Here is a 27,972-nt window from a genome sequence, read left to right as displayed (position 1 = left end):
AGGGAATCCCAGCAGGCAGCCGGCTCGGGCAGCCTCTCACGCTCCCCCCTCACAGCTGTAGCTGAACTGTGCTGGGAAAGGGACACAGGGACACCTGGGTCCCCTACTGTCATGGCCCAGCCCTTTTCCCTCTTGAAGAGACCTCAGGGAGCCATGGGGGTTGGGGAGGGATTCCATCTGAGCCCCAGCTGCTCTGGGATTGGAGGGGCCTGCCCCGCCCTGGGGAAATCAAAGGGCAGGACCCTCAGCACCTCCCCCGCCTGCCCTGGAGAGCCAGGCCCAGAGGGCTGCAGCAAGGACAGAAATAGCCCTGACTTTCCAGGGAGGGAGGCTCTTTTTTGGTCTCCAGTGTGTTCCGGTCCCCTTGCAGCCACCACGGGTCTACGGAACCTGCAGGCTCCATGGCGAGCCAGGACCATGAACCCGGGTGGAGCAGGAGGTAGTGGGAGGCTCAGAGAAGGGGGATCACTGAGGACCCGGAAGTGGGAAGGGAGGAAGGGGAGAGGAGAGAGGGGTAGGGGAGCTGGAATCCCAGGGGGAGTGGGAGGATAGTAAGGGGGGCCTCGTCTTATCAGTGCTAATCAAAGATGACCACAAGGCCAAGCCAAGGGCAGGAGCCTTTGGCCAAGCGCCAGTCCAGGGTGTGAGAAGATCAGGGCAGGCAAGCCCAGGGGAGGGTGTGAGCCAACATCCAGGCCCCTCCAGCTCTGGCCTCTGACAGCAGCCTTCCCCACACCACCGGACGGAAGAGAAGACGGATGCGGGAGCCCAAAGAAACCCAGAATCTAATTTTAGCCCAGAATTCCCGCCTCCCCTGCTGACAGTGAGCAAAGCCTGGGAGGGTGGGAGCTTCGCACCCCCTGCCTGGGCTCCTGCTGTAATGGAGGTAACCAGCAGGCAGCGCTACCCCAGAGCCACTGGGGTCTCTGTAGTTGAGAAGCCCAAGCTCACATAGGGCAGGGGCTTTGCTGGGCTGGAGGGACCTGGCCTGGCCCCATAGCCAAGGAGGCAGAGGTGAGGCCTGTGAGTGACACCACTGAGATTAGATTGCGGGGGTTCATGTCCTGGTTCTGGGTGACCTCAGCCAAGTCTTCCCTCTGCCTCAGTTTCCTTGTCTGTGAAATGGGGATAATAATCACAACCATTTCAGAGGATGCATGTCAGGCACTGGGCCCTAACAGCTCAGAGCTTTCATTATTCTTCTCACCACAGCACATCTTGGGGGCCCCAAACTGGTCTGTTACTCCAGGCCTGGTGCCCAACCCTGCACCTACTGAGGCACAAAGGTAAGAAAAACACAGCCCAATCCTGCCCATGATGCTGACTCTAAGAACAACTGATTAACTGTATGAACCTTTGTGTATGGACCCTCCAGGGAGCTGGGGCAGGAGGAAGAGGGCAGAGATGGAGTCCCACGCTGGGGAACCTGGGGACCACAAGGCAATCCCCCATGGGCAGGCAAGGACATTGAGACCCAGAGAGGGACCAAGCTCTGCCCTGGGCACCCTGACAAATGGTGGCAGGGGCAGGACATGAACCCTGAGCTCCCCACCTCCTCCTGCCCTGCCACCCACAGCAACCAGGACCTGTGAGCAGAAGGCCTGGCCAGTACCCGGGATGCAAAAAGTTGCCCAGGAGTGACTCCAGCTGAGCTGATGCCTCCTCCCCATTGGCAGCAGGTGGTAGCTGGGCCAGGTCTCACCCCCGCTTGGCAGCACCCCTCACACACACACACACACGCAAGGTGTGGATCATGCAGAGGATGGGGAGTGGGCAAAGGCCTCATGAGCCCACAAGCCTCCCTCCACCTCGAGTCCCAGGGGCAGGTCAGCCAGGCCCTTCTGCCACAGGTCCCTTCTGAGCTGGGGTCGGAAGTGCCTCCTGCCACAGTGCTTCAGAGAGAAGTTCTCAACGGCCATCCCCAAGCAGAGGCTGCCTCTCAAGTGTATCCCCTGCGATCTAAGGATCTAGGTTCTCGCAGAGCAGGTGCAGCTGGAGGGGTCTTCCTAATCCTCCTCTGCCCAGCTCTTCTTCAAGTGTCAGCTGCATTGGGGCCTCCCTTCAGTAGGTACTTCTTAAGAAAGGAGTCTCCGGCAGGTCGATGTGCCTGGCCAAGACAGCTCACATCCACCTGGCCACTTGCCCAGCACCCCTGCTCACTCCCTGTCCCCCGCCCTCACCCCCAAGTGATTTGCTAGGATTACTCCTGGAGAAGGGGGGCTGCAACCTCTGCTGTCCTGAGCCTCCTCATCAACCCAGTAACCCTCAGAGGGCCTCGGGGTGGAACCAAACACAGGTCCTACTCACAGAGAACTGCAGGAATGGGGTGTGGGAGGAGGCGAAGGCCAGATCAGGAGCCAGAGGTCCTGGATCCAGCCCCAGCTGCACCACCTACCAGCTGGGTGACCTTGGGCAAGTCTGCTCCTCGGCTTCCCCATCTGAGAACTGAGTAAGACCGCAAAGTGGGGACAAGCCAAGTACAGAACCTGGAACACAGTGGGCTGTCAGCAGATGTTTCCTGAGTATGGGCCTGTTATTCCTTGAATCTGGATGCAATTCCTTCAGTATGGAGGTGTAGTGAGATGGGCAACCTGCATTCTTCATCCAGCTCTGCCTCCATGTGTCCATGTGAGGTCACCTGAGGCAAGTCACCTTCTCTCACTGGGCTTCAGTCTCTTCCTTAATAAAATTCAGGGATTGGACTGAGCTGTCAGGAATGGAAAACCTGGGACACACATACCATCACTTATACATTCTGTGGCAGTGGCAGACATGAACAATCAATCACAGCACTGCTGCCTACTGAATCCAGCCACACACAGTTTCAGAATCTCCAGACACCCAGCGCCACTGAATGAGAACTGGCCCAGGAGATGAAACCATAATTTTTCTGCACCTGGATTTCACAGTTTTGTGATTCTGGGACCCAGCAGCTGACCTGGAGTGTGTTTCCTCTTTTTTGTAAAATGACCACTCTCAGCAAGGTTGTAAGGATTAAATAAGATAATGTATTCAAACTGGGCTTGCAAATAGTCTCACTCCAGCAGGGGTAAGTTTCTGCCACCATTTCCAGAGAGGGGGCAGGGTGCTCTACTTCTAAGCCCAAGGGCTTGCCCTTTGCAGACCCTCAAGCTATGGGGAACAGTGTGGGCCAGTGGAAAGAGCTTGGGCCTGCATGACCCCAGGCAAGTCATTATAGCTTTCTGGGTCTGAGTTTCCCTGGATAAAATGGGCTGACACTTACCTCGCAGGTTGGCGTAGGATTAAATGAGATAATCAGATCAAGTGTCAGAAGAGCAACTGGCTCAGTGAAAGGGAGTCAATGACCCACCCTCATCCACCTGTGTCAGGCCTCTGGGCTCAGTAGGGGGCGCTCTGGCAGGTGGGAGGAACTGGGAGCAGGGCAGGGCCTGTCTTTCTTGTTAAGTCCTCAGCAAAGCCCATGTCCCCACGTCCACCTATGGTGGTGGATACTGGAGCATCTGCTGATTGTCCCTAGCAGAAGCAGGGCCCCGCGAAAGTATGGGGGTAGTAACAGTGTAGATTCTGGGTGAATGTGGGAGTATCAGGGTGGCCTCACACCAAGGACTCTCACACCAAGGGTCACAGCTCCTCCCTCCACCCTCCATTCCCAGGGCTCTGCAACTGGTACTAGCCCTGCTCACAGCCTCCTGCTGCCAGCCTGCTCTCTGTCCCCCGTCCGTGGGACCAGGCCAACCTGGTTCGGGCCCCAGAGGCTGCCCTCTCCAAGGCAGCTAGGTGGCACAGGAAGGCTGCTGTACCGGATCACCCAGCAGGGCTAGCGTGGGACTGTCTCTCAAAGTCTGTCAGAAATCCACCCAACACAACAGCCTTTGCATGTGCCCTTCCGCTGCCCAAAACACCTTCCTGTCTTGACACTTGGTTACTCCTGCTCTTCTCCCAAGATCCAGCCCAGAGGCCACCTTCTCTGGGAAGCCCTCTTCCCTTCTCTTCCTTCCCAAGCACCCAGTCTCAGGCTCCTCTGGCCACCGTCACCCCCACTGGCCTGTAATCACGGGTAACGATGTTGCGTGGACAACAGCAGGCAGGCAGGTGGGGGTGCCAGCGAGCCCCACCTGGGGGAGGAGAGGGAAACTAGCCCTGGGAGGGGGCCCCAGCTCACTGGGCCACACCCAGAGTCTGCTGTGCAAGTAACTGAGGACTAACCACTCCTGGCAGCCCTTGGACAACAAGGACACAGCTCGATTATTACAAAATATCCTTTATTGATAAAATAGCTCAGACTTTTTAAAAACGCCTGCATGTCACAACAAGGGGTCACAGGCAACACTGGGGCTCCCATGGGGCACACACAAGATCAGTCAGCAGATGGTCCCAAGTCCGTCCCTCCCTTGGGCCCAGTCCCCCAGCCACGCCCCAGGGTGACAATGTGGCCTCACAGCTGCAATCAACCAAAGGCCAGGCTGGAAAGCAACCCCCAGGGGGGACTCCTTTTTGTCTCCCCCCCATCTTCTCCACCCCAGAAAACCCACTCACACCCTTCCAAATCTGACAGGTCCATGTGGTGCCAACACCACCCAAGCTAAGATGCCCCGGGCCCAAGGCTGAAGCCAGGCACCCCCACAGGGAAGACTGGCAAACATCCTTTCCATATTTCCAATTGTTCTGGGTGGGGTGGAATGAGAAAGGGGGGGCCCTTATTGTGGAGGTTGGGGGGCCAATGTGGCAGGGTCTGAAGCGGCCAGCAGGCACCCATCTGAGATGGGATTAGTTATGCTTCACAAGGACTCATTTGGGACTTGGAGACCTGCTTGGGTACTCCAGCTGAAGGCTCCCCCAGGGGTCTATGGGACCCCCATGGCAACACCCCACCTGGGGGCTCTGCCACTTGCCACAGGCTCTTATCTTAGACCGTTCCCATGGTATGGGTATTTTGAGCCATCTTGGGGAAACAATTTGCCTGCTTGGTGACAAAAGACTTATCCCCCACTTACGGGGTCGGGGGGCGGGCGGTGGCGCAAGCCACTGAAAACCCTCTTGGTGTTGCAGATGAAATGTTGAAAAGTTGTCATGCAGCATAATAACTCCATCTTTGCAGGCACAAGAACACATTCTCAAAGAAATCCTTTAACTTGAAACAGTGATTCTGTCTGCCACTCCCCACTTCCAGTTTGGGGTAGGAATTCACACACCCCAGGCACAGAACAAAAGTCTACAGGAAGACAGGTGGTGGTAAACACGGAGAAAAGGGATTTTTACATCACCAGATAATCACATTTTCTGGCTCTCTAGTGCATTCCCCCATGGAGCTCAAAGTGTTCTGCAAAGCCTCTCATCTCCCTGCAGCAAGTAGGCAGCAAGCTATTGTTACCCTGGTTTTTGCAGGGGGTGAATGCCAGTGATCGGGCATCTCCCGTCGAGGCAGAGGCCAGGCCTCCTGACTGCCCCACCGAGGCAGCCATGTGCCCACCCCCCTTCCAGAGGGGTGCTGGGTGAGGAAACAGATCCACGGTCTGGCCTTTAAAGGATCCACAAATCCAAAAGCAGGGGAAAGATGGTCCCAGAGACAGTGCCATCCCGTGAACCCCTCATCCCAGTGCCTAATGGGGACCATGACTGCCCAACGTGGGTGAACAGTCTTCATTTCTTCCTCCTCCTCAGCAGTAGGCCCTCCTGGGAAAAGTGGAAGGCTGGCTTCCTGCTCTTTGTGGGTGGGGGGAGATGAAATAGAAACAAAAATACCACAAACAAGCGACCTGCTGAAGAACACAGGGTCCTCAAGAAGAGGAAGCCCACCCATTGGCCTGTAAAGGTCTGGGGTTCTGGGAGGAAGATGCTGTATTCTAGCCAGGCCTTGGCTACATTCAAGAACCTGCAAGCCTCATCCATGTGCCTGTGATCAGGCAAGGGGTGGAGAAGAGGTCCCCCAAAGCCAAGCCAGGAAGGGAGGTTTCACGTGAACCCCTGGGACCAGCACCTCTGCCCCACCCCACCCAAGGGGCTCTTAAGATGAGCCCTGCAGGATCTGGGCAAGAACCAGAATACCCCAGGAAGGCGGCCACACAAAGCAGGGCAAGCAGCATGGTGGCCCTGGTGCCACTTGGCACCAACCCCACACAGGCAGCAGCAGGTGGGCTCACCAGGCTGTCTGGGTCCACTGGCGACAAAGGATCCTTCGGAAGGCACGGCGAAAGTCCTGGTTGAAGATGGTGTAGATGACAGGGTTCAGTGAGCTGTTGCAGTAGCCAATCCAGAAGAAGAACTGGAAGAGGCCATGGGGCACCTTGCAGTGCTTCGGGCAGATGGCGCCCAGGCTGTAGCTGAAGAAGAAGGGGAACCAGCAGAGGACAAAGACACCGATGACCACAGCCAGCACGAAGGTGAACCGTTTCTCCCGGGTCAGCTGTGCCCGTCGACGCCACCACTGCCCACCCACAACACCCACAGCCCTGCCCAGGAGCACCTGACCACGTAGGGTGGCCAGCACCCGGGAGCCCTGTGGCTGCTGCAGAGATGGGCTGCAAACTGAGGCAGGAGACACTGGCACTGCCTTAGGCTCACACTCTTCCTCCTCCTCCTCCTCCTCTTCATCGGCTTCCTCCTCTGGAGATGCCCCACAAACACCCTCCTTCTGGTCATGGCCTGAGTTGGAAAGGGCAGCCCAGCTACGTGGCAAGGACCGGCTCCCAGCATCTTCAGGGGTCTCCCCATCCTCCTTCTCCCCAGTGGTCTTGGAGCGTCCCTTGGCCTCTCCCGCAGAAGCCAGAGGAGAGGCCAGGGTTGGCAGCTTAGCTGAGGCCAAAGTCCCCCCAGGGACGGGTCGGGGCTGCTTGGACTCACCCTTCCCAGGCCCCGCCTTGGCCCTTGGGCCTCTGCGGTGGCTGCGTTTGGCGATCAGGTAGATGCGCAGGTAGACAAGGATCATGATGAGGCAGGGAGCAAAGAAAGATCCGATGCTGGAGGACAGGATGTACCATGCCTCTTGGTTGAGCTTGCACTGGGGGCGCCCGCGGGGCTGGGGGCCCTGGTCGCCCTTGTAGATGAGGGGCGGCAGCGAGATGACAGCTGCGATGAGCCACACGGTGAGGATGATGCACTTGATGCGGCGCGGGGTGCGCTTGGAGTTGTACTCCAGCGCGCGGCTAACAGCCCAGTAGCGGTCCAGGCTGATGGCGCACAGGTGCACGATGGACGAGGTACAGAAGAGCACGTCGAGTGCCAGGTACACCTCGCACCATGTGCGCCGGAAGTACCAGTAGCCCAGCAGCTCGTTGGCCAGCGAGAAAGGGATGATGAGCGTAGCCACCAGGATGTCGGCGGCGGCCAGCGACACCAGGAACAGGTTTTGCGGGGCGCGCAGCGAGCGGCTGGTCAACACAGCCAAGATGACCAGCGCGTTGCCGAAGATGGTGAAGAGGATGAGGAAGGTGATGGCCGCCGCGATGGCCGCCGTGGCTTGCACCGAGTAGGGCTCCTGGTGGTCCATGGCTGGGCCGGACGCGGACAGACGGAGCGCTCCCCGCCCGGCGCGCGCACCGCGGGCGAGAGCGCTGCCCTGGCTAGGCTAGACGAGGGGGTCGCCCCACTGGCGGCGCTGAAGGCGCTGGAGCCCCATGGCCTGGCCGAACGGGGCCTAGGAGGTCGGGGGACACCCGGAGCAGGCCACCGCCCTCCTACATCCTCTTCCACCAGCGCCCGGCGTCCCTGCCGCTGGCCCCAGAGAAGTTTTCCAAGTTGTCCCGCTGCCGTCCCCGTCCTGCCCGGGACAGGGGAAAGTAGCGTCCTCCCGCCACACGGCCGCCGCGAGCACGGTGGGGCGCGGGCCGAGCGGACCGGACGGGGGTGGCGCCGCCGGGTCTCCGAGGAGGTGCGGAGGCCGAGGCGCCAGCTCCGCTCGCAGGCTCTCACCCGAGCCGTGCCTGCAGGCAGCCCGCCGCGGCAAGAGAGTGGGGAGGAGAGCGAGCGCGGCTGGAGGAGGGAGGAGACTGGAGGCGGGAGCGGGAGGAGGGGAGGGAGGCGGGGCGGGCGATCGGACCGAGGGTGGGTGGAAGGTGCACTTCGCGGGAGGGCGGGCAGATGCATCCTCCCCGCGGCCCGGCCTCCGCCTGGCGCCCCCACCCCTATTCCTCCCGCAGCCGCGCCTCGGGAGGTCAGAGGGGCCCAGCGTCTGGGGTCTTCGGGGCTTTGGGAAGGACGCGGGCAGAAGTGGAAGGGTCGGTGCGTGCGGGGAGCTGGGACGCAGAGCTGGTGCGTCTGCGGGCACCGAGGCGGGACCACTTTCCTGAGTACCCTGGGGCTGGGGCCAAGCGCCGGGGTCTAGGACGGTGGGCGCGAGCTGGGCTCTCCTCCTGCCGCCCACGAGCCCCAAGGAAGGGTGGGTCAGTGTGTGGGTTGGGGCGCTGGATCATAATAAGCCACAACGCCACCGGTCCCCCCGGCAGTGAAGAAACCCAGCGGGGGAAGGGACCGGGGAGACAGTCCCAAACCCCTTCCCCAAACGCTTCCCCGCCAGGCTGGGCTCCGTCGGGCCTGTGGAGCCCGAAGCGGCGCGCGGAGCCGGCTCGCGAGCGCCCCCTGCTGCCGCCCGCGTGCCGAGACGGCCTTCGCCGCACCCTGGGGGCGCTGGAAAGGCTCCAACCCCGAGAAGCGGTTTGTGACCAGCTTTCCTGTTTCTCCCGCACCTGCCCCAGTTTCCTCTAGTAAGGGTAAAGGAGGTAAGAGGGAAACTGGCGTGGACTCAGATCACAGCAGCAACCGAGACTCAACGAAGGGTTTGCATGGGGGGAGGGGGCGTGGCGAGCTGCAGCCTCTTGGCCAATCGGGGGAGGAGGTGAGGTCCCTCGGCTGGAGCAGAGCAAGGAGACCTTGCCGGGCTAGAGGGCGGGGTCTTCTTACAGCTCCGAGAAAAGGCAGGTCTCAGGGGCAGCCGCGAAGGGAGGAGCTTCCCTTTGCCTCTATAGTGACCGCTGGGGAAGGGGTCGACCCCCCTCTCTGCTCCAGTCCTGCCTGGCTCCCCCACAGACACCGAAGCCCCTTGCTGGTGGCAGTGGAAAGGCGCTTTGGGGTAAAAAGAAATTTCAGACTAAGCCCCCCTCTTCAAAGAGCTGCTGAGCAACTGCTCTCGCTCTGGTACTCTGCCCACTCTCCCTGCCGCGCCCAGCACCAGCCTGGGCAGCCTCGAGGGCGTTTTTTCATAGTTTCTGGAGCCCCCTAGTAAGCCCAGCCTAGAGCCAGGCCTCCTATTTACAGCCCACAGGTCTGCATGGCATCTCCGCATAAATAAGCATCACCCCTCCTTTGAAAGTGGGGCTCCAGCAAAGGCCCCCCCCCCAAGCAGCACTTCTAGCCCTTCACTCCTCCTTCCCACCTGCCTGGGAGCAGAGTGTGTGACCTCTCAGTGGTGCAAAGTCTGACCCCTACCCAGGCTCAGATGGGAGATACCCCAGACCACTCCCTACAGCCGCACCTCCTTGATCCCCCCCACCCCCGCCTGTCCCTGTCATCCTGCCTGACTGCCCAGCTCTCAGGTTAGATGTGAGTGCCCATCAGCCCAGTGGGGTGGGTGTTGCTTAGGCTAAGTTTGGAGAGGGCAGCCCACCTCCTCTGCCACCCACCCCCAAGGCCTCAGCCTGCAGCAGACCACCCCAGAGACTGGCTTTACGGATGCACCTTTCCCGTTTGCTGGGCTGGGCGGGGCAGGGCAGGGCCTGGGCCCACGGTCACCAGGAATGGAGAGGCCCCAGTAACCCCTTCCCTGAGGAAGAACAGAGGGGTGGCCAGTGGTGCCTGGGAAACAGCTACTTAGGCAAATCCTTGCCTGTCCCCATTGCTCCCTGCACCAGGTTCTGCAGAGTCTGGGCACCCTTGGGACCCAAGTGGGCATCAGAGGAATTGCCTTTCCACCACTCCCAACCACCCTCAGGCTCAACCAGCATCAGCCTTTTGTCCTCTGGCCCGTTTTCCTTCAAGGGCCAGGCCTCCAGGACACTGCAGGAACCAAGGCCAGGGTTGTCCACATACCCTACCCCCTCAGGATGCTCACCTGGGCCTTCCCTGAAGTGGCAACTTAGGCCCACTGAGTACCAGGTCCTGCGGGGCACTCTCTACCAAGCCAGTTGGGCACTAGGCCAGGTGGGGACAGCCAGGGACAGAGTCTACAGCTGGCAGACTTGGGAGATGTGTGCCCTCTGGGTGGCGGGAGCTCCTTGACACCTATGAGGCTCAGCTGTTGCCCCAGGCTGTGTTGCCTTCTGCCTCCACCATGGCCGCCTCCTCCCAGCCCCACCCAGGATGCACAAGCGTGGCATGGCTGCCGTTGGCTGTGCAGGGCAGTGAGGGCTGTTATCTCACTCAATTCCCACTCGTGTCTGTGGCTCTCCATATCCCCCACACACACCGCCAGGCTTTGCCTGTCCACACACCCACGTGGCTGCCAGGTGCAGGAATCAGAGCCCACGGCCGCAGCAAGGCTTCCGTCGGCTCTTCCCAGGCTAGACCTGACCTTCCACCGTCATCCCGTTCCCCCAGGGCTGGTAGAGTTTGGTCCCAGACCTACAACAGCCAGCAACAGGAGCTGCCTAGAATGTTCCCAGCCACGTGTGGGGGCAGTAGCATGAGGACACCACCCGGATCCCAGCCCTCCGCCCCTGCGCCACCACGCTAGTGCTGGGCCCTGGACGTGCTCCGGGTCCCCACCCCTCCAGTCCTTTCCAGGTGCTGTCTGCTCTGCCAGAAACACCTCTTGTCCCTCCTTCTGTGCTTGGTGGGCCCCTACTCATTCTTCAAGTTCCACTCACTTGTCACCACCCTCTCAGAGGGAGGTCCCCTGTTCTCCAGGTTTCCTGATGCCACACACACAGAGTACCACATTGACACTTAGCACACTGTGCTAAGATGGTGTCTGATGGGTTCGTTTTGTCACCCCCAACCCCATCAGAGCAGACATCCCTTCTGTGTCCCCAGTACTTGGCCCAAGGTCATTGGCTGGTGACAGCAGCAGTAGGTATCAGTGTATGCATATACCCAAGCATTCTCAGACAGGTAGTGTTCAAGTGAAGGTGCCCTGAAGGGACATCCTTGGAAAGAGGGGCCATGGGGAAAGATGACCTAATACGTAGTAGGCGATACCATCTTGTTCAAAGCAGGGCAAGACAATTGTCCCATGGCTGGCTGTGAGAGCCCAGAGAGAGATCTGGTGTCTTAGTTGAAAGCCCTGGAGCCACCTCTTCTCCAGGCCCGAGAGGTGAGGTGGTGGCACAGCAGCCCACAGCAGTGCTCTCTGCCCCCTAAGGGCCCACCGAGACTGATGCCCACTGTGCTGCACAACCCAGCTTTCCCCAGAAGCCCCAGCCTTTCGAGTCCCTGGGACCCTTGTCCCTAGACCACCCTGTGTGACCCAACTGCCCCACTTCCCAGAGCCTTGAGTCATGCCCTCTGTAGCACAAGTCAGTCATCCTCTCTCTCAGCCATAAAGCACCTGACAAAACCCCAGCCCTGATCAAACCTAAATCATCCACCCACTGCCTGCCTTCAACCAAGCAGCTGCTTTTTCCGGAGCAAAACACTCTCTGCATCGACTGGCCTCACTTTAAATGCATGACCACAAATCTCCAAACTTTCCTAGTACGCTCACTCTCCTGCTCCTTCAAAATCAGCCTCCCTCCCTCTCCTCTCCAATCTCCCAGCCTCTCGCCCGCTGTGACTCTGCCTGGTTCTTAGGAGAAAATGCTAGTCATGGAGCAGGAACTCACCCCCCATGCCCACCTGCATCTGAGCCTAACTGTGTGTGCTCCACTGGAAGAGCAAGTCCTCTGCTTGTGCCCTAGAGCCCACCCCCTCTTCCAGCCCAGGGCGCCACTCCTTCCATTACCCAGCTCATGCCCATGGCCCATGCCCACGGCCCCCACAGCCTCCCTTCTCCAACGTTTGCCTCCAGGCACCATCTCTGACTCCTCGCGTCTCTCCTTAACCCTTGGCAGGGCATCTGCAGCCCACCCTCCAGTGAGTTGACTCTCCATAGGTCATGTGTGACTCCATGTCACCAAGTGCCAGGGTTATTTCTGTGTCTTCCTCCTTCTCAGCAGCATTTGACACAGCAGACCTGCCCTCGGGACACTCTGCAGGTTCTGCTCCTTCCTTAAAGGCCGCTCCTTCTCAGCCTTTTTCTCCCAAACTCTAAATCAGAGCTTCTTACCGAGAATGATTCCTCCCCACACAAAAGCGATGTTTGTTTGGCAATGTCTGAAGACACCTGTGACTGTCACAACTGGGGAGGGAAATGCTGCTGGCATTGAGTGGGTAGAAGCCAAAGATGTTGCTCAATTTCCTGCAGTGTGCAGGAGAGCCCCCAACCACAACTATCAGGCACAAAATGCTAGCAATGCCAAGGTTGAGAAATGCCCCTGTAAGTGATGCAGCACCCGACTTTGGTCCTGGGACCCCTCTTCTGTATCTAAGCCCATGGCTCCCATGCAGATGCCAGTGGCACTCCACTGTGCATCTCCTGCCCTCCTCCCTCCCCTGAACCCAGGGCTCATTCAGCACACACACACTCCCTGCCCGCATGGTGTCTCACAGCCACCTTGGACTTGACATCCCCATTCTCCCCAGCCCCGCCTCTCCCCACCCAGAGCTGCGCCCTCACCCCTTGCACGCAATCCAAGTGTGGCCACCTCAACCCCCAAGCACACTCCAAAATCACCTGCTTCTGTCCATCTCCACAGCCCCCATCACTCTGGCTTGCGTGACTGCAGTGGCTTCCCAGCTATTCTGCTCCTGACCCATTTTCTAGGATCATCCAGAAAGACTTTTTAAACCTAAGTCACTCCCTTCCTTAGAACCCTCCGCAGCTGCTCCCTGTTGCTTTTGTGATAAAACCCTTATGTCTTGCCTCTTCCTGCTGGGGCCTTTACCCTCTGGGCTCTTTCCTTGGATTTTCACAGGCAGCCACCTCTTGTCACTCAGGTCTCAGCTGAAATGCCACATTCTCAAAGGGGCCCTTCCTGACCAACAACCTAAAGCATTGCTCCCTGCCCCCATCACTGGTCACTACCAGCTGCTTTCTTACTGCCCACCCCATCTTGTCTTCCCCGTGAGTCCCCAGGCCCAGCCAGCCCCCTATCTGCAGAAGAACCTAGATTCGGAGACTAAGAGCCAAATCCTAGTGGAGGCTCGTGGTGAATAGCCTCTGAGCAGGGGGCCTCTGGGCACAGAGCCTATTACCTCCTCAGACCCAGCGTGACTGCCACCAAGCCTCAGCCCAGCGCCGGGGCCCCGGCATGGCCAGCCAGAGGCCGATAGGCTGTGAGGCAGCCATTTCTGAGCGCTGGGGCCACTACACCACTGCCTCTATTCTAGGTTTGGCCCAATGTCTCCACCTGGAAGGCTCCAAGTGGGGCTGTCACCCTCCTAGGGGCAGGGCCAGAGCCCCTACTCACCCACTCTAGACAATGTCCCCCCACCCCAGGATCCTTCCCTCATGCTAATGCCCAAGTGTCAAAACTGACTCCAGACTGAAACCCAAGACAGACTGAAAGAGGCTCCAGAGTCCATAAGCGTGTCCTCACAGCCCCTGACACAGCCCCAGCACAGGACCATCCAGAGGCTGGCAGAGGCCAAGCTCTCCCTTGACCTTAAGAAGCCCAAGTCTCAGCCCTGCACAGCTGCTCCCCAGCCACACCACCCTGAGCCTCTGCTCCCGAAGCCTGTTCCCTCCCCGGTGGTGGGTGTAACCCAGGCACAGAGGCACAGCACACAGGTGATCAGCATGGCTCAGTGCACACGGCGGGCACCAGCTTTATTCCGCCTCCCCCAAACACTTGAGGCTCCTGCCCACCCTGACCCCAAGCAGGGCCTCCTTGACCTTCTGACAGGCCACAAGAACAGTGCCCCTGGGGACTGAGAGGCTTCTAGCCCACGCCCACTCACTGACACCCTGGAGACTGTCTTCATTCCTGGAACAAACCTCACAGGGAAGGCCCAGAGCCAGGGAAGAGAAGTGGGGATCGTCCTTGTGTGCTTGCTGAGGGTCCCACAGTGCAGTCCTGATAAGGCCCCCACTTCTTTCTCCGCTCCATGCGGGCAGCACCCTCAACCCCGCACCTTCCTGTTCTACAGGGGAGCGAGTTGGATTCTTAAAGCCTCCGGGAGAGCAGGCTAGAGGCTACGGCTGCAGAGCAACACCCCCAGCACCTGGACTCCAGGGATAGGAGGCTGTTCCCAAGGTCTAGGCCACATGGGGAGGTGGGGACACCACCATTAGTGCATGCTGGGGGCTGGGCCTCAACCACAGGAGGGCTTCCAGGGGCCTGCAGGGCTGGAACCTGCTTCCTCCTGACTTACCCCCGCCCCAACCAGGACCTTGACCTTGTCCCTGAAGAATGTCGCTTCCCATTTCCAGCATCTTCCAGGGCTGGGGCAGGAGTCAAGAGCAGACAGAGCCAGGCCTGCCTTCCCCGATGATAGACCCTGGGAGCCCTTGGGGGAACACGGTGGGAAAAGGGCAGAGGAAGAGGCCTTGCCTTCATGCGAGGGGGTGGCCAGGTTGGGGCTGGAAGACAGGGGCTGCCTAGAGGGGCCAAGGGTTGGACAACCCAGCTCCTCTGGGCAGAGGTACCTTCCCCACCTGGGGCCAGAAGCCACAGGCTTAATCTCTAGGCATCCCCCTGAAGTGACTTCCCTGTGCACAGCCTTCTGGCAGAGCACGGCTCCCCAGAGCAGCCTGGATAGGCACTGGTTGGTCTCCCATTTCTGAAGATGAGACTGAGGGTTCCGTGGGCACCTGGGCCAGCCACAACTGCCCCAGAGCAAGACCAGGAGCGTCTGCTCCAGGCCTTGGCCTTGGAGAGGAAGCTGGGGACTGAGGTAGCCTTGCTGAGGCCTCCACAATAAACTTCTTCAGGGCAGGGGACTCCCACCCACGTGGGCTGTGTCCAGGCCCTGCGGGAACACGCTGGCCACTCCCAGATTCCGCTGACAGTGCCTCCAGAAGCTGCTGCAGGGGTGGTCTGGGGGCAGGAGCAGGGCTCCTACCGTTGCTGTGGGCTTGGGACCCTGGAGCAGGAAAGACAGGAGGTCAGATCTCAGAATCACTGAAGGAAGGCAGATGGGTCAGCTGCACAGAGCCAGAGCTGGCTCCAGCTTTGTTCATGGGGACATAGAGCCCAGCTCACAGCGCCACTGCTATGCCACCACCTAATGCCTTCAAGATCCAAATTCCCCCACTAGAGACCAGGACAACAGAGCCATCCGTTTTCTCCCCACTGGCACCTGAGGCCACCATCGAAGGTCAGGCCACTCAGGCTTCTATAACCACGGCACTCATCCAAGGCTGCGGAGACAGTTAACCCACCTCACCCAGCACCACAGCAGCCACCTTCCAGATCCCTCAGGCCACTCTGTGCGTGACAATACCCCACCTTTCACCCCACATCTAGGGTCTCTTTCAGAACTATTCTTGCACTTGCAGCCACATCTAAACCCAGGCCACCAGTAGGACACAGCCAAGTGCTCCCAGGCCCGAGCATGGCGCCAGGAGGTGGGTTGGGTCCTCCTTGCTCTTCGCTGCTCCCCCAGACCATGACTGCCACCTGCTACTTCATAAGAACTCTTCATTTTAGGCCCAAGCTCTCTGGCCAGCCGGCCGCCCTAGCCCCTTATCGCTGCCTCTACACCCTGGTCACTCCCAGCCACGGAGCAAGGACTTCCCAATGAGCTATTCTTACCTCAGCCAACACTGACCAAATCCACACTGACATGCTTCAACTGGCGACTCCTCTTCCCTGCCTAGTCCCGCTGACCTGACAGCCCATACCCGCCCCCCTGAGGTGTCATGTCTAAGAAGGCTGCAATTCCTGAGGACTTAGATCCCTGCTGCCACCTCCTACAGCTGCCACCTCTGCTCCAGCTCACTGGCCAAGGCAGCAGGCTCTGCAGACCCGCCAAGCCCCTGCACACTCCTCACCTGGCTCAGGCTCCACAGTCCTCATTGCAATCACTTCCTCGGAGGCTGCTTCCACAACCTTCCCTTCTGTCACACCTGATCATAAAACCCCAGTCCTGGAGGACCAAGCCCCCCCGCCCCACCTCCCACCTGCACAACCCCAGCCACAGCCCTGCCACATGTATCCCCACCAGCTTCATCTCCTGCTGTCCCATCAGCTGCTTCGTGTGTCCTCCTTTATCCCATCCCATCCTCCCCACCTCTCTGGCAGCCTCACCTCACTCTTCATGGGACCGAGGCCCCCTCCTCTGCACAGCAAGATCCTCCTGCAAACTCAGGTTTGCTCCTCCTTCTTCCTTCCCATTAGGTCTGGGGAAGTGCCTCAGCTCCTACCAAGGGCAGCCCTTCCCCAAACATTCTGGGTGTTCTCTCTCCCCACCCCCATGTCAACTCCTTTTCCAGTAGGTCACCATTTCGGCACCCAAACATGCCTCGTGTTCACCGTCTCGATAAAACCTTCCTTGACCACAGCCCCTTCCACCTCTCAATTCTCCTCTCCCCATGATAGTCCTCTAGAAAAGTTCCCACAGAGCTCTTGCTACATCATCTCCTGTTCTTTAGTTTTTTTACAAGAGGTACATAATATTTAATACAGTAGAAGTATGTAGGCGGAAAAATAGTCTTTAACAAGTGGTGCTAGAACAACTGGATAGCTACATGCAAAAGAATGAAGTTGGATTGGACCCTTTCCTTACACCCTACACAAGAGTTCACTCCAGATGATCACGCGGACCCAAATGTAAAACCTAGAACTGTAAGACTCTGAGATGAAAACATAGGAGTAAATCTTTGTGACCTGGAGTTAGGCAAAGCCTTCCTAGGCATGACACCAAAAAGCAGTGATGAAATAGGTAAGTTGGACTTCCAAATTTAAAATGTTGGTTTCAAAGGATACCACGAAAAAAGTGAGATGACCCATAGAATGTGAAAAAGCATTTCCAAATGATATATTCGATAAGGACATGTGTCTAGAATATATAAAGAACTTTTACAACTCAGCAAAACAGACAACCCATTTGAAAAACTGGCAAAGAATCTGAACAGACATTTCTCCAAATATATACAGATGACCAAAGAGCACATAGAAAGATGCTCGTTAGTCATTAGGGAAATGAAATCAAAACCACAATGACATACATGACACCCAGTAGGAATGTAATAATCAAAATGACAAATAACAAGTGTTGGCAAGGATATGGAGAGACTGGACACTGCTGGTGGGAATTAAAAATAGCGTAGCCACTTGGAAAATGTTTTAGCAGTTAAACATGGAGTTACCATAGGACCTAGAAATTCCACTCCTAGCTATATACTCAAAAGAAATGAAGATGTGTTAACACAAAATCTTATACACGAATGTTCATAGTAGCACTATTCATAGCAACTGAGAAGTAGAAACCACCAAAGTATCCTTCAACTGATGAATGAATAAAATATGGTATATAAGATATGGGAATGTTATACAGCAATTTAAAAGAATAAAGTATTGATACACGCTACAACATGGATGACCTCTGAAAACATTAAAAAGCTAGGCACAAAAGGCCATATGATTCTACTTATGTGAGGTGCTCAGAATAGGCAAACCCACAGAGACAGGAAGCAGACTAGTGATTACCTGGGGCTGGGGCAAAGGCGTGGGGTGGGGGCGGTTACTCACATGCAAGATGACCTAGGAGTAGAATCTGGGTCATGAGATATGCACATTTCAACTACCCAAGATGTAAGATTGTTACAACCACTTTAGAAAACAATTTATACTCCTATCAATAGCGTATGAATGTCACCATGCATTGATCCTTCTCCTTCCCAGTATTTGATATTACTGGGTTTTTAAATTACTGCCAATTTAGTGGGTTTAAAAAGGTATTATAGTCTCCATTTGCATTTCCTCAGTTACTAATGAGGTTGACCATCTTATGTGTTTCCCATTTGGTTTCTTCTTGAAATGTCTATTGAGTCTCTTGACTGTTTTTCTATTTGGTGGTTTCATCTTTCTTATTAATGTGTAGTTCTTTACATATTCTGTATTCCACCAGTTATGTGTTAACACATACAAAAAAATCTCTTCTAGTTTGTAACTTGTATTTTCACTATATTTGTGGTGTCTTATGGTTAATGTAGTTGAATGTGTGACACTTTATGGTTAGTGTTGTTTGTGTCTTATTTAAGAAATCCTTCCCTATCCCAAGGTCATGAAGACGTCTTACTATATTTTCTTCTAAAAGTTTTAAAATGTCTGCATTTATATCTTATACATCCAGAATTTGTGCATGAGTTACGAATTCAGTTTTTTTAAATGGATACCTAGTTGTCTTAGAACTATTTAATGACAAATCTGTCCTTTCCCTAGTGGTCCATGCCTCTTTATCAAGGTTCTACTTCTGAGTGAGATCTATTCTGAACTTTCCATTCTTTTCCGATAGGTAATTGCCCATCCTTGCTCCAATGCTATGTTTATATAAAGATATTTTATATACATAGATGTATATGCATTTTATATGCCATATATTTATATAAAGATTTCATAAACTATGGCTAAATATCTGTTAGGGCAAGTCTCTCTACTTTTTCTTCAGTATTGTCTTGGCTATTATTGACCTTTCATGTTTTCATATAAATTTTAGAATCACCCTGTCAAGATCAAAATTTGCTGAATTTTTTTGGGGGGTAGGGCAGGTAGGGGCAGGCTGGAGTGCAGTGGTGCGATCATAGCTCACTGCTGGGACTACAGGCACGTGCCACCATACCCAGCTCAAAATTTGAGATTTTTTTTTTTTTTTTTTTGAGACAGAGTCTCACTCTGTTGCCCAGAGTAGAGTGCCATGGTGTCAGCCTAGCTCACAGCAACCTCAAACTCCTGGGCTCAAGCGATCCTCCTGCCTCAGCCTCCCGAGTAGCTGGGACTATAGGGATGCGCCACCATGCCCGGCTAATTTTTTCTATATAGATTTTTAGTTGTCCAAATAATTTCTTTCTATTTTTAGTAGAGACGGGGTCTCACTCTTGCTCAGGCTGGTCTCGAACTCCTGACCTTGAGTGATCCACCCGCCTCGGCCTCCCAGAGTGCTAGGATTACAGGCGTGAGCCACCGCGCCTGGCCTAAAATTTGAAATTTTAAGTGGGAATTTATTCAATCTATAGATCAATTTGGGAAGAATTAAATTTTTGTAACATTGTCTTCCTATCAATGGCTGATATATATGTATTGCAGTATTCTTTAATGATTTTAATAAAGGTTCATTTTTTTCCCCATGAAAGTTTTTTACAACCTCTGCCAGACTTATCCCTTGGCACCTAATTTTTATTATTGTAATGGTATGTTTTTCTAACACTACGTTTTCTAACTGTGGGTATACAGAAATACAACTGGTTTTCATATACTGATTGTATCTACCATTTCTGTTTCTCATTAGCTCTAGTAGTTTGTTCACAGATTGTTGCTTTAGTCACCTATGAACAGTGAGTTTTTGCTTTCTTTCCAATCCCCAGATTTTTCCTTTCTTTTCGTCGCACTGCAAAGGCTAAGACCTCCACTACAGTACAATGTTGAATAGATGGGACAAGCGCGGAATCTTGTCTTGGTCCTCATTTTAATGTTTTGCCATCAAAAATGATTTTTGCTCTAGGCTTTTGGCAGATATTATCTAGGTTACAAAAGTGACCCCTATTCCTATTTGCTAGGAGATTTTAGTCATAGGTGAGTGTTAACTTTTTTCAATGCTTTTTCTGCACGGATGGTGGTGAGCCCCAGCTGATCTTATCCCACTCACCTCTGCAACCTCATCTCCCACTGCATCACCCTCCCTGATACCACTTCAGCTCAGGAGCCTTCTTGAGGTTCCTTAAGTCACACTCCCTGATGACTCACCTGTCCCACGGAGGCCGGGGCTGCTTGGGCTGCAGCCGTAGAGCCTGAGGACCCGAGTGATGTCCGAGGCACTCAGGTTCCATCGCTGGCCGATGTGGACGCTGGGGTCCCAGAGCGGCACGATGGTGGGCAGCCCGCGCCGGCTGAAGGCGAGCCTGGAACCCAGCAGGGGGCGCCTGAGTCTGGGCAGGGCAGGGGCCGGGAGGGCAGCGCAGAGGGGAGGCAGAGGAGGAGAGGGCGCTCACCTCCCGTAGTGCATCACGGAGGAGTAGTCGTAGGGCGTCAGCATGTTGCTGCTCCGGGACTTGATGAAGTTGATTTCAAAGCCTTAAAAAACACAACATGGAGACATAAGAAGAGGGCAGACAGGAAAGAGGCGGCGAGGGGTGGGGGATGCCTTCTGGGAATTTATAACCCACCTAAGCTGAGGAGTCTGAAACCACAGCCAAGTGTCTAGGACACCCTTCCCGCCCCACTAAAGGAAGTGTCTCCTGCTCTGCCCAGCTTTGGAGACTTGCCATTCCCCCTCACTGGGTCCTCCTGCCGTTCAGAGTGAGGCGCTGGAAGGGCTGGAGGGCTGCGTCCTCCCTCATTCCTCCCCTAGTTCCCCCCACATCCAGCTGGCCACTTCCACCCCCTCGCAACCCCCAAGTCACCAGCAGCCTCCTTACCACGAAGTAGGTGAGCATTCCAACACCCTTACATCCCACTGCCTACCTGAAATATCTGCCCCTAAAAGTCTTATTTCATCCTTTCAAAACCCCTTCAGCTGTTAAACATAATTTCGAATAGGCAGCATATTCATCTGCTTCAAAAGTCAGATATTAAGAGAGCTAGCAAAAGTCTCCTACTCCATCCTCCTCCCCGCCCCCACAACAGTTAATTACTGTTATTAACACACATATCCTAGCAGAGTTTGTTCTGTACGTAGTAACTAAATACAAACACATTCTCATTTTTCTGCATTCTTAAGAGAAACCATCTTTTTGTCTATTAGGGTGGCTCGTGTTTTAACTTGCTTTGTTAGGAAAACATTGAGTTTATTAGCGCTATTTTCTAACTCATTAATTTCTGCTTTCACCTTCATCAATTCCCTCCTGCTTTCATTTTTTTTAACTCGGATTGACACGCTTAATTTATTTGTTCTCTATTTTTACCGATATAAGTATTTGTCTACAAATTTTCCCTGAACGTTGCTTTATCTGTGAAACATGGGTTTTAATATAACCTTTCGTGATTTTTAGAATTGCTGCAATTTAACTCCAGAGCCAAAAGAAAGATTTGTTGATTTTAGTTTTAATTTCCAAGTGGGAGAAGATTTTGTTTTGATTTGTTATTAGTTTCTACTTTTTATTTAACATCACGATCAGAACGTTTCCATTAACCTGCTTTTTCAGATTTAGAGTTTTTCTTGGTGTATCATAGAGTGAGTCTCACAAGTGTTCCATGAGCACTTGGAAGGATCACAATCTCTATTTTCAGGGGACAGAGTCACCCGTCATCACCACCCCGCCATGCTATTTCCCCAGCCTAATCTGAGTCAATCTCCATCCCTATTCCTTTGTAGGGTGGTAGGGTGCTACCCATGTGCCCCAAAGCACTCCTTTCTGTGGGGGCTCCGTGTGTGTTGCTGTCTGGACCCTGGGCACTTTCCCCAGCCAAAGAGGCTTTCATGCTGGAAGCCCTCTGTTTGCAGGAAGCCTTCTGAGTCTGTCCACACCGCTAACAAACTCCTGGTTACCCCTCCTCTGCCCCCCTACCTCATTAGGCAGTTACCTTTATCCTTCTCACCTCCTGAATCAGGCCACTGAGCCCACAAGGGCAGGGACCCCGCTGTCACTAGGATCAGACCCCCAGCACCAAGCCCAGCACGCAGCTGCTGCTCCCCGCTGGCATGAAGCTGGGACCCACTCGCCACCAGCCTCAGATCTCCTGCTTCCTCTGCCCATGTGCCCATCAGTGTCCAGCACACTCCAAGCCCCCAGCGCTGCCCTCTGCCCCCTCCACCAGACACATGCAGCCTGCTACCTCCAGGGCTTCCGCCTTGCTCAAACCCCCCAGCTGGCACACAGTGGCACATGAGGGACTGCTGGTTGAGTACTCAATGAGTAGGGATCATAAGACCCTGTCAACCCCATCCTCAGGTAGATGACAGTGTCAGGGTAGAGAATGAGACACAAAGCAAATGGTGACACCCTAACTCAGGCACAACTGTGGGTGGGCACATGAAGGCTTGGAGCCCAGAACAGCAGAAGTCGGACAACCCTCCAGATCCCAGAGAGAAGTGGGACCCCACCTTTCCCATGAACAACAGGCAGTTGGCAGAGAGAAGGGACAACTACATCCAAGGAACCAGGTGACTCCTTAGGTCCTGGTCTGAGCCTGCCGTCCTCTCTCCCAGGACCAGCCTGGCCTGTGCACAACCTGGCTTACCTGGGAGGATCTCATTCCAGTCGACACGGATATAGTGGTCCCGGTCGGCCCGGGCGTGCTCATGCCAGAAGCCCAGCACATGCATGAGCTCATGCAGGACGATGCCCCGGCCCCTCTGGAGACAGGCAGGTGCCAGGGATACCATCTGCATCCCTCCACTGCGCCCCACGCCAGAGAAGCACCTGCAGGGCCACGAGAACGAGCTGGATGGGCACCGGCCCTGAGAGAGGCAGAGACCCAGGCCTCTTCCCTCCTCCTAAGTCACAGGATGGACGGGCACCAACGGGCAGACCCCAGCCTGGGCTCTGACCCCACGCTTGCTGTTCTCCCACAGGCAGGCCCCACCTACCCTCCAGGAAGTGGGCATATTAAACCCCGGTGACCAGCCTGGGCTGCAGGGAGGAGGTGGGAACTGATGCTACAGCTCATTGAGTGAGCACTTGCATGTCATGTGCCAAGTCAAAGCTTTCATACATGTTGTCTCAGGCCCCTGACAAGCCAGGAAGTTGGTATGGCCACTACCCTCACCTCAGAGAGGGCAGAAGAGTCTCAAGTTAGGGGACTTGCCTGGACTCGCACGATCTCACGCACTGTCTGTCCCACAAAACCTGCACTCCCTTGCCACACCATGGAGTCTTCCGGAAGGTGAGGGCTTCACAAATGAGAGTCTAGCACCCTGTTCCCATCCCATCCCCACCTTCTGCCCTGCGGGCCCAGCGCATGTTGGGCAAACCGCTCAGGGTACACAAGGGGACTTTGAACCCCAGAGGACAGCCCAGAAATAGGTTTTATAGGTTTTAGACACTGAGTTATTTCTGAGCTGAACACAGAAGCCAGATGAGACACACACACACACACACACACACACACACACACACACACGCTCGCGCCAGAGCACTTACCCATACATGGGGATGACGGAAATGAAGTCTCTCTGGCCCTGGTGGGCGACAAACCTGACGCATGTGAAACGTTCAAACTCAGCAAACGCCTCCAGGATGATGTTGCGGCTGGGCTCATCTGGGGAAGACACTCCCTGGCTGAGCTCCCAGCCAAGCCCCCAGAGCCCTTGTGGCCTTTGAAGTCTTCTTGGGGGGCCCGAGAACAGGGCTTCAAACTCTCTCCCCCAAATTAGCATCAAAAAAGGGCAGCGCAGTAGTGTTGGGGAAGAAGGCTGGGCTCCAGACAGATCCTGGCCACGTGACCTTGGGAAGGTCACAGTCCTCTGCACCATGTGGTCTCAACAGAAACCAGATCACCCTGAGACATACCTTCCCCATCAGCTCTTCCATGATTTTAACTCTCCTGACTCAGGAGGCCTTTGGGAATAAAAGTGCTTCTGTGGAAGGGCTCTTTGGGGCTGGTGGAGGGGACGCAGTGATGTGAGAGGGAAAGGGACGAGCGCCAGAGATGAGCCCATGCTGCATCAGGAAGAAGGGGCTGAGGCCACAGGGAGGCCCACACCACACTTACCATACTTGCTAGAGAGCAGGAAGGGGATCTCTACGATGCCATCACTGCTCTTGGGCCACTTGTTGCTGGTTGCTGACAACAGTCGGAAGGGACTCTAAGGAGAGAGAGCAGCTCAGGGATCCCTGGGGACATAGGCCAGCCAGGTGCCACACTCCAGGCCCTAAAGATATGGGAGGCAAGGTGTGTGGAGGTGGGGGACCATGGGGTGGGGGGACCGTGGGGCAGGGGACATCAACTAGCCAGCTATGTGAATCATGACACACAAGACAATCCTTTGGCCTTGTAACCAAACCTTGCTCCATCGCGCAGATAGAGCAAGATCAGCCCCTGGGGAGGCTGGCTAGGAGGCCCTGCACCCCAGGGAGCCCTGGATCAGGAGGGCTCAGGGCTTCATCAGCAGCCCCTCCCCCGTACCTTACCGGTGCCTGTCCCCAGAGCAGGGCAGCAGCCAGGCTTTCCTGAGGCATCATCCTGGCTTCAGCAGTCCCTTCCCCGCTCTCCAGCCCACCAGACCCCTTGAAGCACGGGCTCCATGGCTCTCCAGCACGGCGCCCACCAAAGCTGGATTCTGCTCCGCAAGGGTCACACAGCCACCTCCCATGTACTGACTGGCTGGATAACCTGGGTCTGCCCTGTCCCCAGGTTCCTGCACAGCCTCGGGGCTGGCCTGTGGCCCTTCAGCCCAGCCACATGCCATGCCACCCACAGGCAGCCTCTAAACCCGAGGGATGTGCTTGCCTTCCACCGGGTCACTGTCCTATTCAGGAGCCTTCTGCTGTCCCCAGTCGCCTAAAATATGACACTGTTCTCCTGGGCAGTGTTCCTTTCTCCACTGACAAGTCACCCCAATTCCCACCAGCCTCCGCCCTCTGACTTGGCCCCAACACCCCAGCCAAGATGGTCGGTCTCTCCATGTTACTCCTTGTTCTGGCTGCCCCAGTCACCATTGCCCCGCACCCCTCGCCTCCCACCCTACAGCCCCACTAGCCCCACTATCCGAGCCCTCCACAAGTACCTCCACTGGCAGGGTACCAAGCTGGGTCAAGGGGTCAAACCTCCTCCTCTAGGAAGCCCTCTTGGGCTGACTGCGCCAGCTCTTCCAATATCCCCTCCCTCAGCGCCCAGGCTGGCTTATTCTTAACAACACAGTCATGGTCGCATTGACCTTGACAAAAAGGTGTCTATCAGGTTATGTCCCTCACACGGTCGCACAGAAAGCCCCATGACACCTAGGGGTGGGTGCAGAGTGTCGCTGTCACCACCTGCGAGCTTATCTACGCCAGCATGTGTTAGCGTGTGCGCACGCTCACCGGCCGGATGATGTCCCCCTCGACGAGGAAGCTGCTCTCTGGGGTTTCCTCTGGGATGAGCCCTGGGGAGGGAGGGTGGGATGTGTGTTGGCCCATGCCCCCAGGACACACACCCTAGGGACAGGCCAGGCACCCCCCAGAGTCTGTTCTTCCTTCAACTTTGGAGCCGGAGCTTCTGTGAGCACCAAGTGTGTGTGGCTCGGGAAAGTGGCACAGCCCCCGAGTCCCGGCCTACAGATAAGTGTGTGCGGGTGCTTCTCAGCCCGGCTGCAGCCTCTGCCTGCTCGCAGCCCGCGGCCCCTGCAGTCCACGTGCCCCAGCCCCGAGTCCAGGTCCTCTGCCATCAGGAAGCGGCGGCCTTTTCTTCTAGCTGTCTCCATCCCCCACCCCAGCCCTCATCCAATCCCTGCCTGTGTTCTATCCAGGACCCTTGAGGTGGCAAGTGACAGATTCCAATTTGTACCACCACAGGAGGCAGGCAAGTCCTGGCCCTCACAGGCCCTCTCAGTTTGCCTCTGCTTCTCCTTGCCCTGAGCCGGGGAGTGTTCCGCAAGTGACTTACAGGAGTGACCTCAGGAGAAACTGTGAGGGAGCGAGGGGCGCAGGAGGAGGCAGGGGAGAACGAGCCTCAGCCTGATCTCACGGGAGCTCTCACAAATGGCACCACAGACTCATACCACCTTGAGGCTGGGCCAGACTCCCATTCCTTCTGAGTCACCGTGGGCCACCCCAGGCAGCGGAGGCAGCTCCCTTTGGCCAAGAGCCCGTCTCGTAGGGCAGGTAGAGTGTGTGTGCTAATGAGCAGCAACACCACAGCCGCTGGGGCTGGGCAGGTGCTTCCCAGGGGAAGGAGCATCGGGAGGGCAGAGGCAGCTGTTACTGCATTTCACACTTTACCTCACACTTCCTGGGCCACCAGCAGCTGAGAGTCTTCTCCACGGCATCCGACAGCCAATGCCAGGGAAGAGTCACTGGTGCTGGTAGCTCCAGACCATTCACAGTGACCCGAGGGTGGAGTGGTGCCCAGCTCAGGCTCAGCATATGCTCGGACTCCAATCCAGCTCAGAGAGAGGAGGGGGTAGATCCCTACCCTGCCCCGAGGGCAAGGTCATCCCTTGTCCCTCCACTGCTTCAGCCATGACAGCTCTAACATCTGAACCCCAGTCCTCGCTTCTGCTAGCTCTGTCCCAGCTGAGATCCTCAGACAGCGAGCCCCTGAGCCTCAGGCCTCTTTGTCCCCCGACTCCCTCACACCTGCAGACCATCCTGCAGGGGTGTCTGACGTGTTTTCAGACATCTGCTAATGACTTAGCCCAACACCCAGGCTCAGAGAGCCCCAACGACCTATACTTCTGTCAGGCCATTTTGTAAGAACTTACAGTTTTCCTGTAAGTTTTTTATAAGAAAGCTCATTAAAGTAATAATCCACTAAGAAAGATCTAAAAAATAAGCAATTGCCCATAGAATTTCTACCCACTTAGAGCCCGGAGTAAGCTGGTATATTTCCTCCCAGATTTTTCTGCATTTCCCAGCGTTTAGCATTGTTTTCACACAACATGGACAATGTCATATCCCTCCAGGCCACAAGACACAGTGCCCTCACCTTGGTTAATCGCAGGGATGTCCTTGTCCCAAGACGCCTGGGTCTCGTCGGGGATGAGGCCTTCTGGCAAGCTGGTACCACAGGCTCCTGGGTAGCTGGAGGCCAAGGGTGCTCCGAGGATCCAACCTGGCCCAGACAGACAGGCTGTGCAGGTGCTGGGGCATACAGACGGGGACATACACACAGACGCCTGCAGTGCCCCACTGGTGAGACCAGAGAGCAAGACTCAGCCCCTGAAGAAGAGTAGGACTAGCAAGGAGTCCTAGGAGCCTGCCTGGCCTCTCCTCTAGACCCCAAACAGTGCCAAGGCCTAGACTACTTCAAGGAAGGAGCTTCCTTCATGGGACCAACACCTGACTCAAAAAGGAATGCATATCACGCATGAGGCAGGGGAGGGGTCAGGGAGGAGGGGGGCAGGGACAGACCTCAGGTTCCAGCGCCAGTGGCAGGTGCAGCCTGCCTCAGGGGCCAGCCTCAGACCCTACTCCATGACCCCCTGTCTTAGCCCAGGCTTTTGGAGAATGGGCTCAGCCTGGGTGACTTACAGTCTCCTACCTCCACCCCAAGACAAGTAGGTCTGGGGCAGGACACCTGCCAGGCAGAACCTCTGCTCCCAGGGTTTTCAGGGGGCCTGCCCCATCAGCCCCAGAAGCTGACTGCTCCAAGGAACACCCCTGTAGAGCACCGTTGCTCTGGGCCATTGAGCTCAATTAAGATCCCGGCAAGCTCCAGCCACACCCTTCTGGCCTCTCCCCTGCATTCCAGAGGCTGGAGCCAGCACCAGGAGGGCCAAGAAGCCAGCTTACATGGCAAGGACAGCAGACCCAGCACCTGCGGCCAGAGGCTTCCCGTGCTCCGCATGGTGGATCCCTGCTGCCCCTTCAGCAAGCAAGAGGACTAATCCCGGGGGGACAAGGCAGCCAAATTGCACAATTAGGGCCATCACTGCCTCTTAAATAGCAGCTTCTCCAGCTCCCACCTGCAGCCCTCAAAACACCTCCACTGTAGCCCCGTCCCAACCACCTCCACCTGGAGCCCCGCCCAACTACCTCCACCTGCAGCCCCGCCCAACCACCTCCACCTGCAGCCCCGCCCCAACCACCGCCACCTGTAGCCCCACCCTACCTGTGGTCCCCATCCCGACCCAGACCCCAGCTTTTTGGGACCCTGGTCTAAACCCTTCCTGGCTGAAGTGGGTGAAAGAGTGAGGCGGGGAGTGTGTGAGGGTGTGGCTCTTCTGAGGTCCCCTCCTGCCACCAGGGGGCAGAGAAACATCGCAGAAAGGTGCCGCAGGCCTAAT

The 27,972-nt window shown here is 56.0% G+C and overlaps 2 protein-coding genes across 3 annotated transcripts; both read right to left on the bottom strand.

Annotated features, from left to right (window-relative positions):
• Nucleotides 1–4,278: 4,278 nt before the first annotated feature.
• On the bottom strand, nt 4,279–7,527 carry ADRA2B (adrenoceptor alpha 2B). Of its 2 annotated transcripts, XM_012641908.1 has the most exons (2): nt 6,123–7,527; nt 5,166–5,194 (listed from the first exon to the last, which is right to left on the bottom strand). In XM_012641908.1, coding segments are annotated over exons 1-2 (1,347 nt in total). In that variant the 5' UTR covers nt 7,469–7,527; the 3' UTR covers nt 5,166–5,193. The 2 variants fall into 2 exon arrangements, with proteins under 2 accessions (XP_012497361.1, XP_012497362.1); XM_012641907.1 differs by having other exon boundaries at nt 4,279–7,527.
• Nucleotides 7,528–14,626: 7,099 nt separating this feature from the next.
• On the bottom strand, nt 14,627–27,533 carry ASTL (astacin-like metallo-endopeptidase (M12 family)). Its single transcript, XM_012641881.1, has 9 exons — nt 27,479–27,533; nt 26,673–26,798; nt 25,070–25,131; nt 23,760–23,853; nt 23,189–23,306; nt 22,287–22,468; nt 20,099–20,180; nt 19,854–20,008; nt 14,627–15,033 (listed from the first exon to the last, which is right to left on the bottom strand). Exons 1-9 carry the CDS (start codon nt 27,531–27,533, stop codon nt 14,627–14,629), a joined length of 1,281 nt encoding a protein of 426 aa, XP_012497335.1.
• Nucleotides 27,534–27,972: the final 439 nt, after the last annotated feature.

The sequence above is a fragment of the Propithecus coquereli genome, unplaced genomic scaffold, assembly GCF_000956105.1.
Source record: "Propithecus coquereli isolate 6110/MARCELLA unplaced genomic scaffold, Pcoq_1.0 Scaffold171, whole genome shotgun sequence".
Taxonomy (NCBI): Eukaryota; Metazoa; Chordata; class Mammalia; order Primates; family Indriidae; genus Propithecus; species Propithecus coquereli.
This window is presented reverse-complemented; position numbering and strand designations above follow the sequence as displayed.

Bases quoted from the DNA above. Each gene is read 5' to 3' on its own strand.
- ADRA2B (XM_012641907.1), bottom strand. From the start codon at position 7,468: ATGGACCACCAGGAGCCCTACTCGGTGCAAGCCACGGCGGCCATCGCG.
- ASTL (XM_012641881.1), bottom strand. From the start codon at position 27,533: ATGCGGAGCACGGGAAGCCTCTGGCCGCAGGTGCTGGGTCTGCTGTCC. The intron at 23,307-23,759 runs GTAAGTGTGGTG...TGTCTTCCCCAG, and splicing joins CCTGCTCTCTAGCAAGTATG to ATGAGCCCAGCCGCAACATC. The intron at 15,034-19,853 runs GTGAGTCATCAG...TTCCTGCTCCAG, and splicing joins CCCCGGCCTCCGTGGGACAG to GGTCCCAAGCCCACAGCAAC.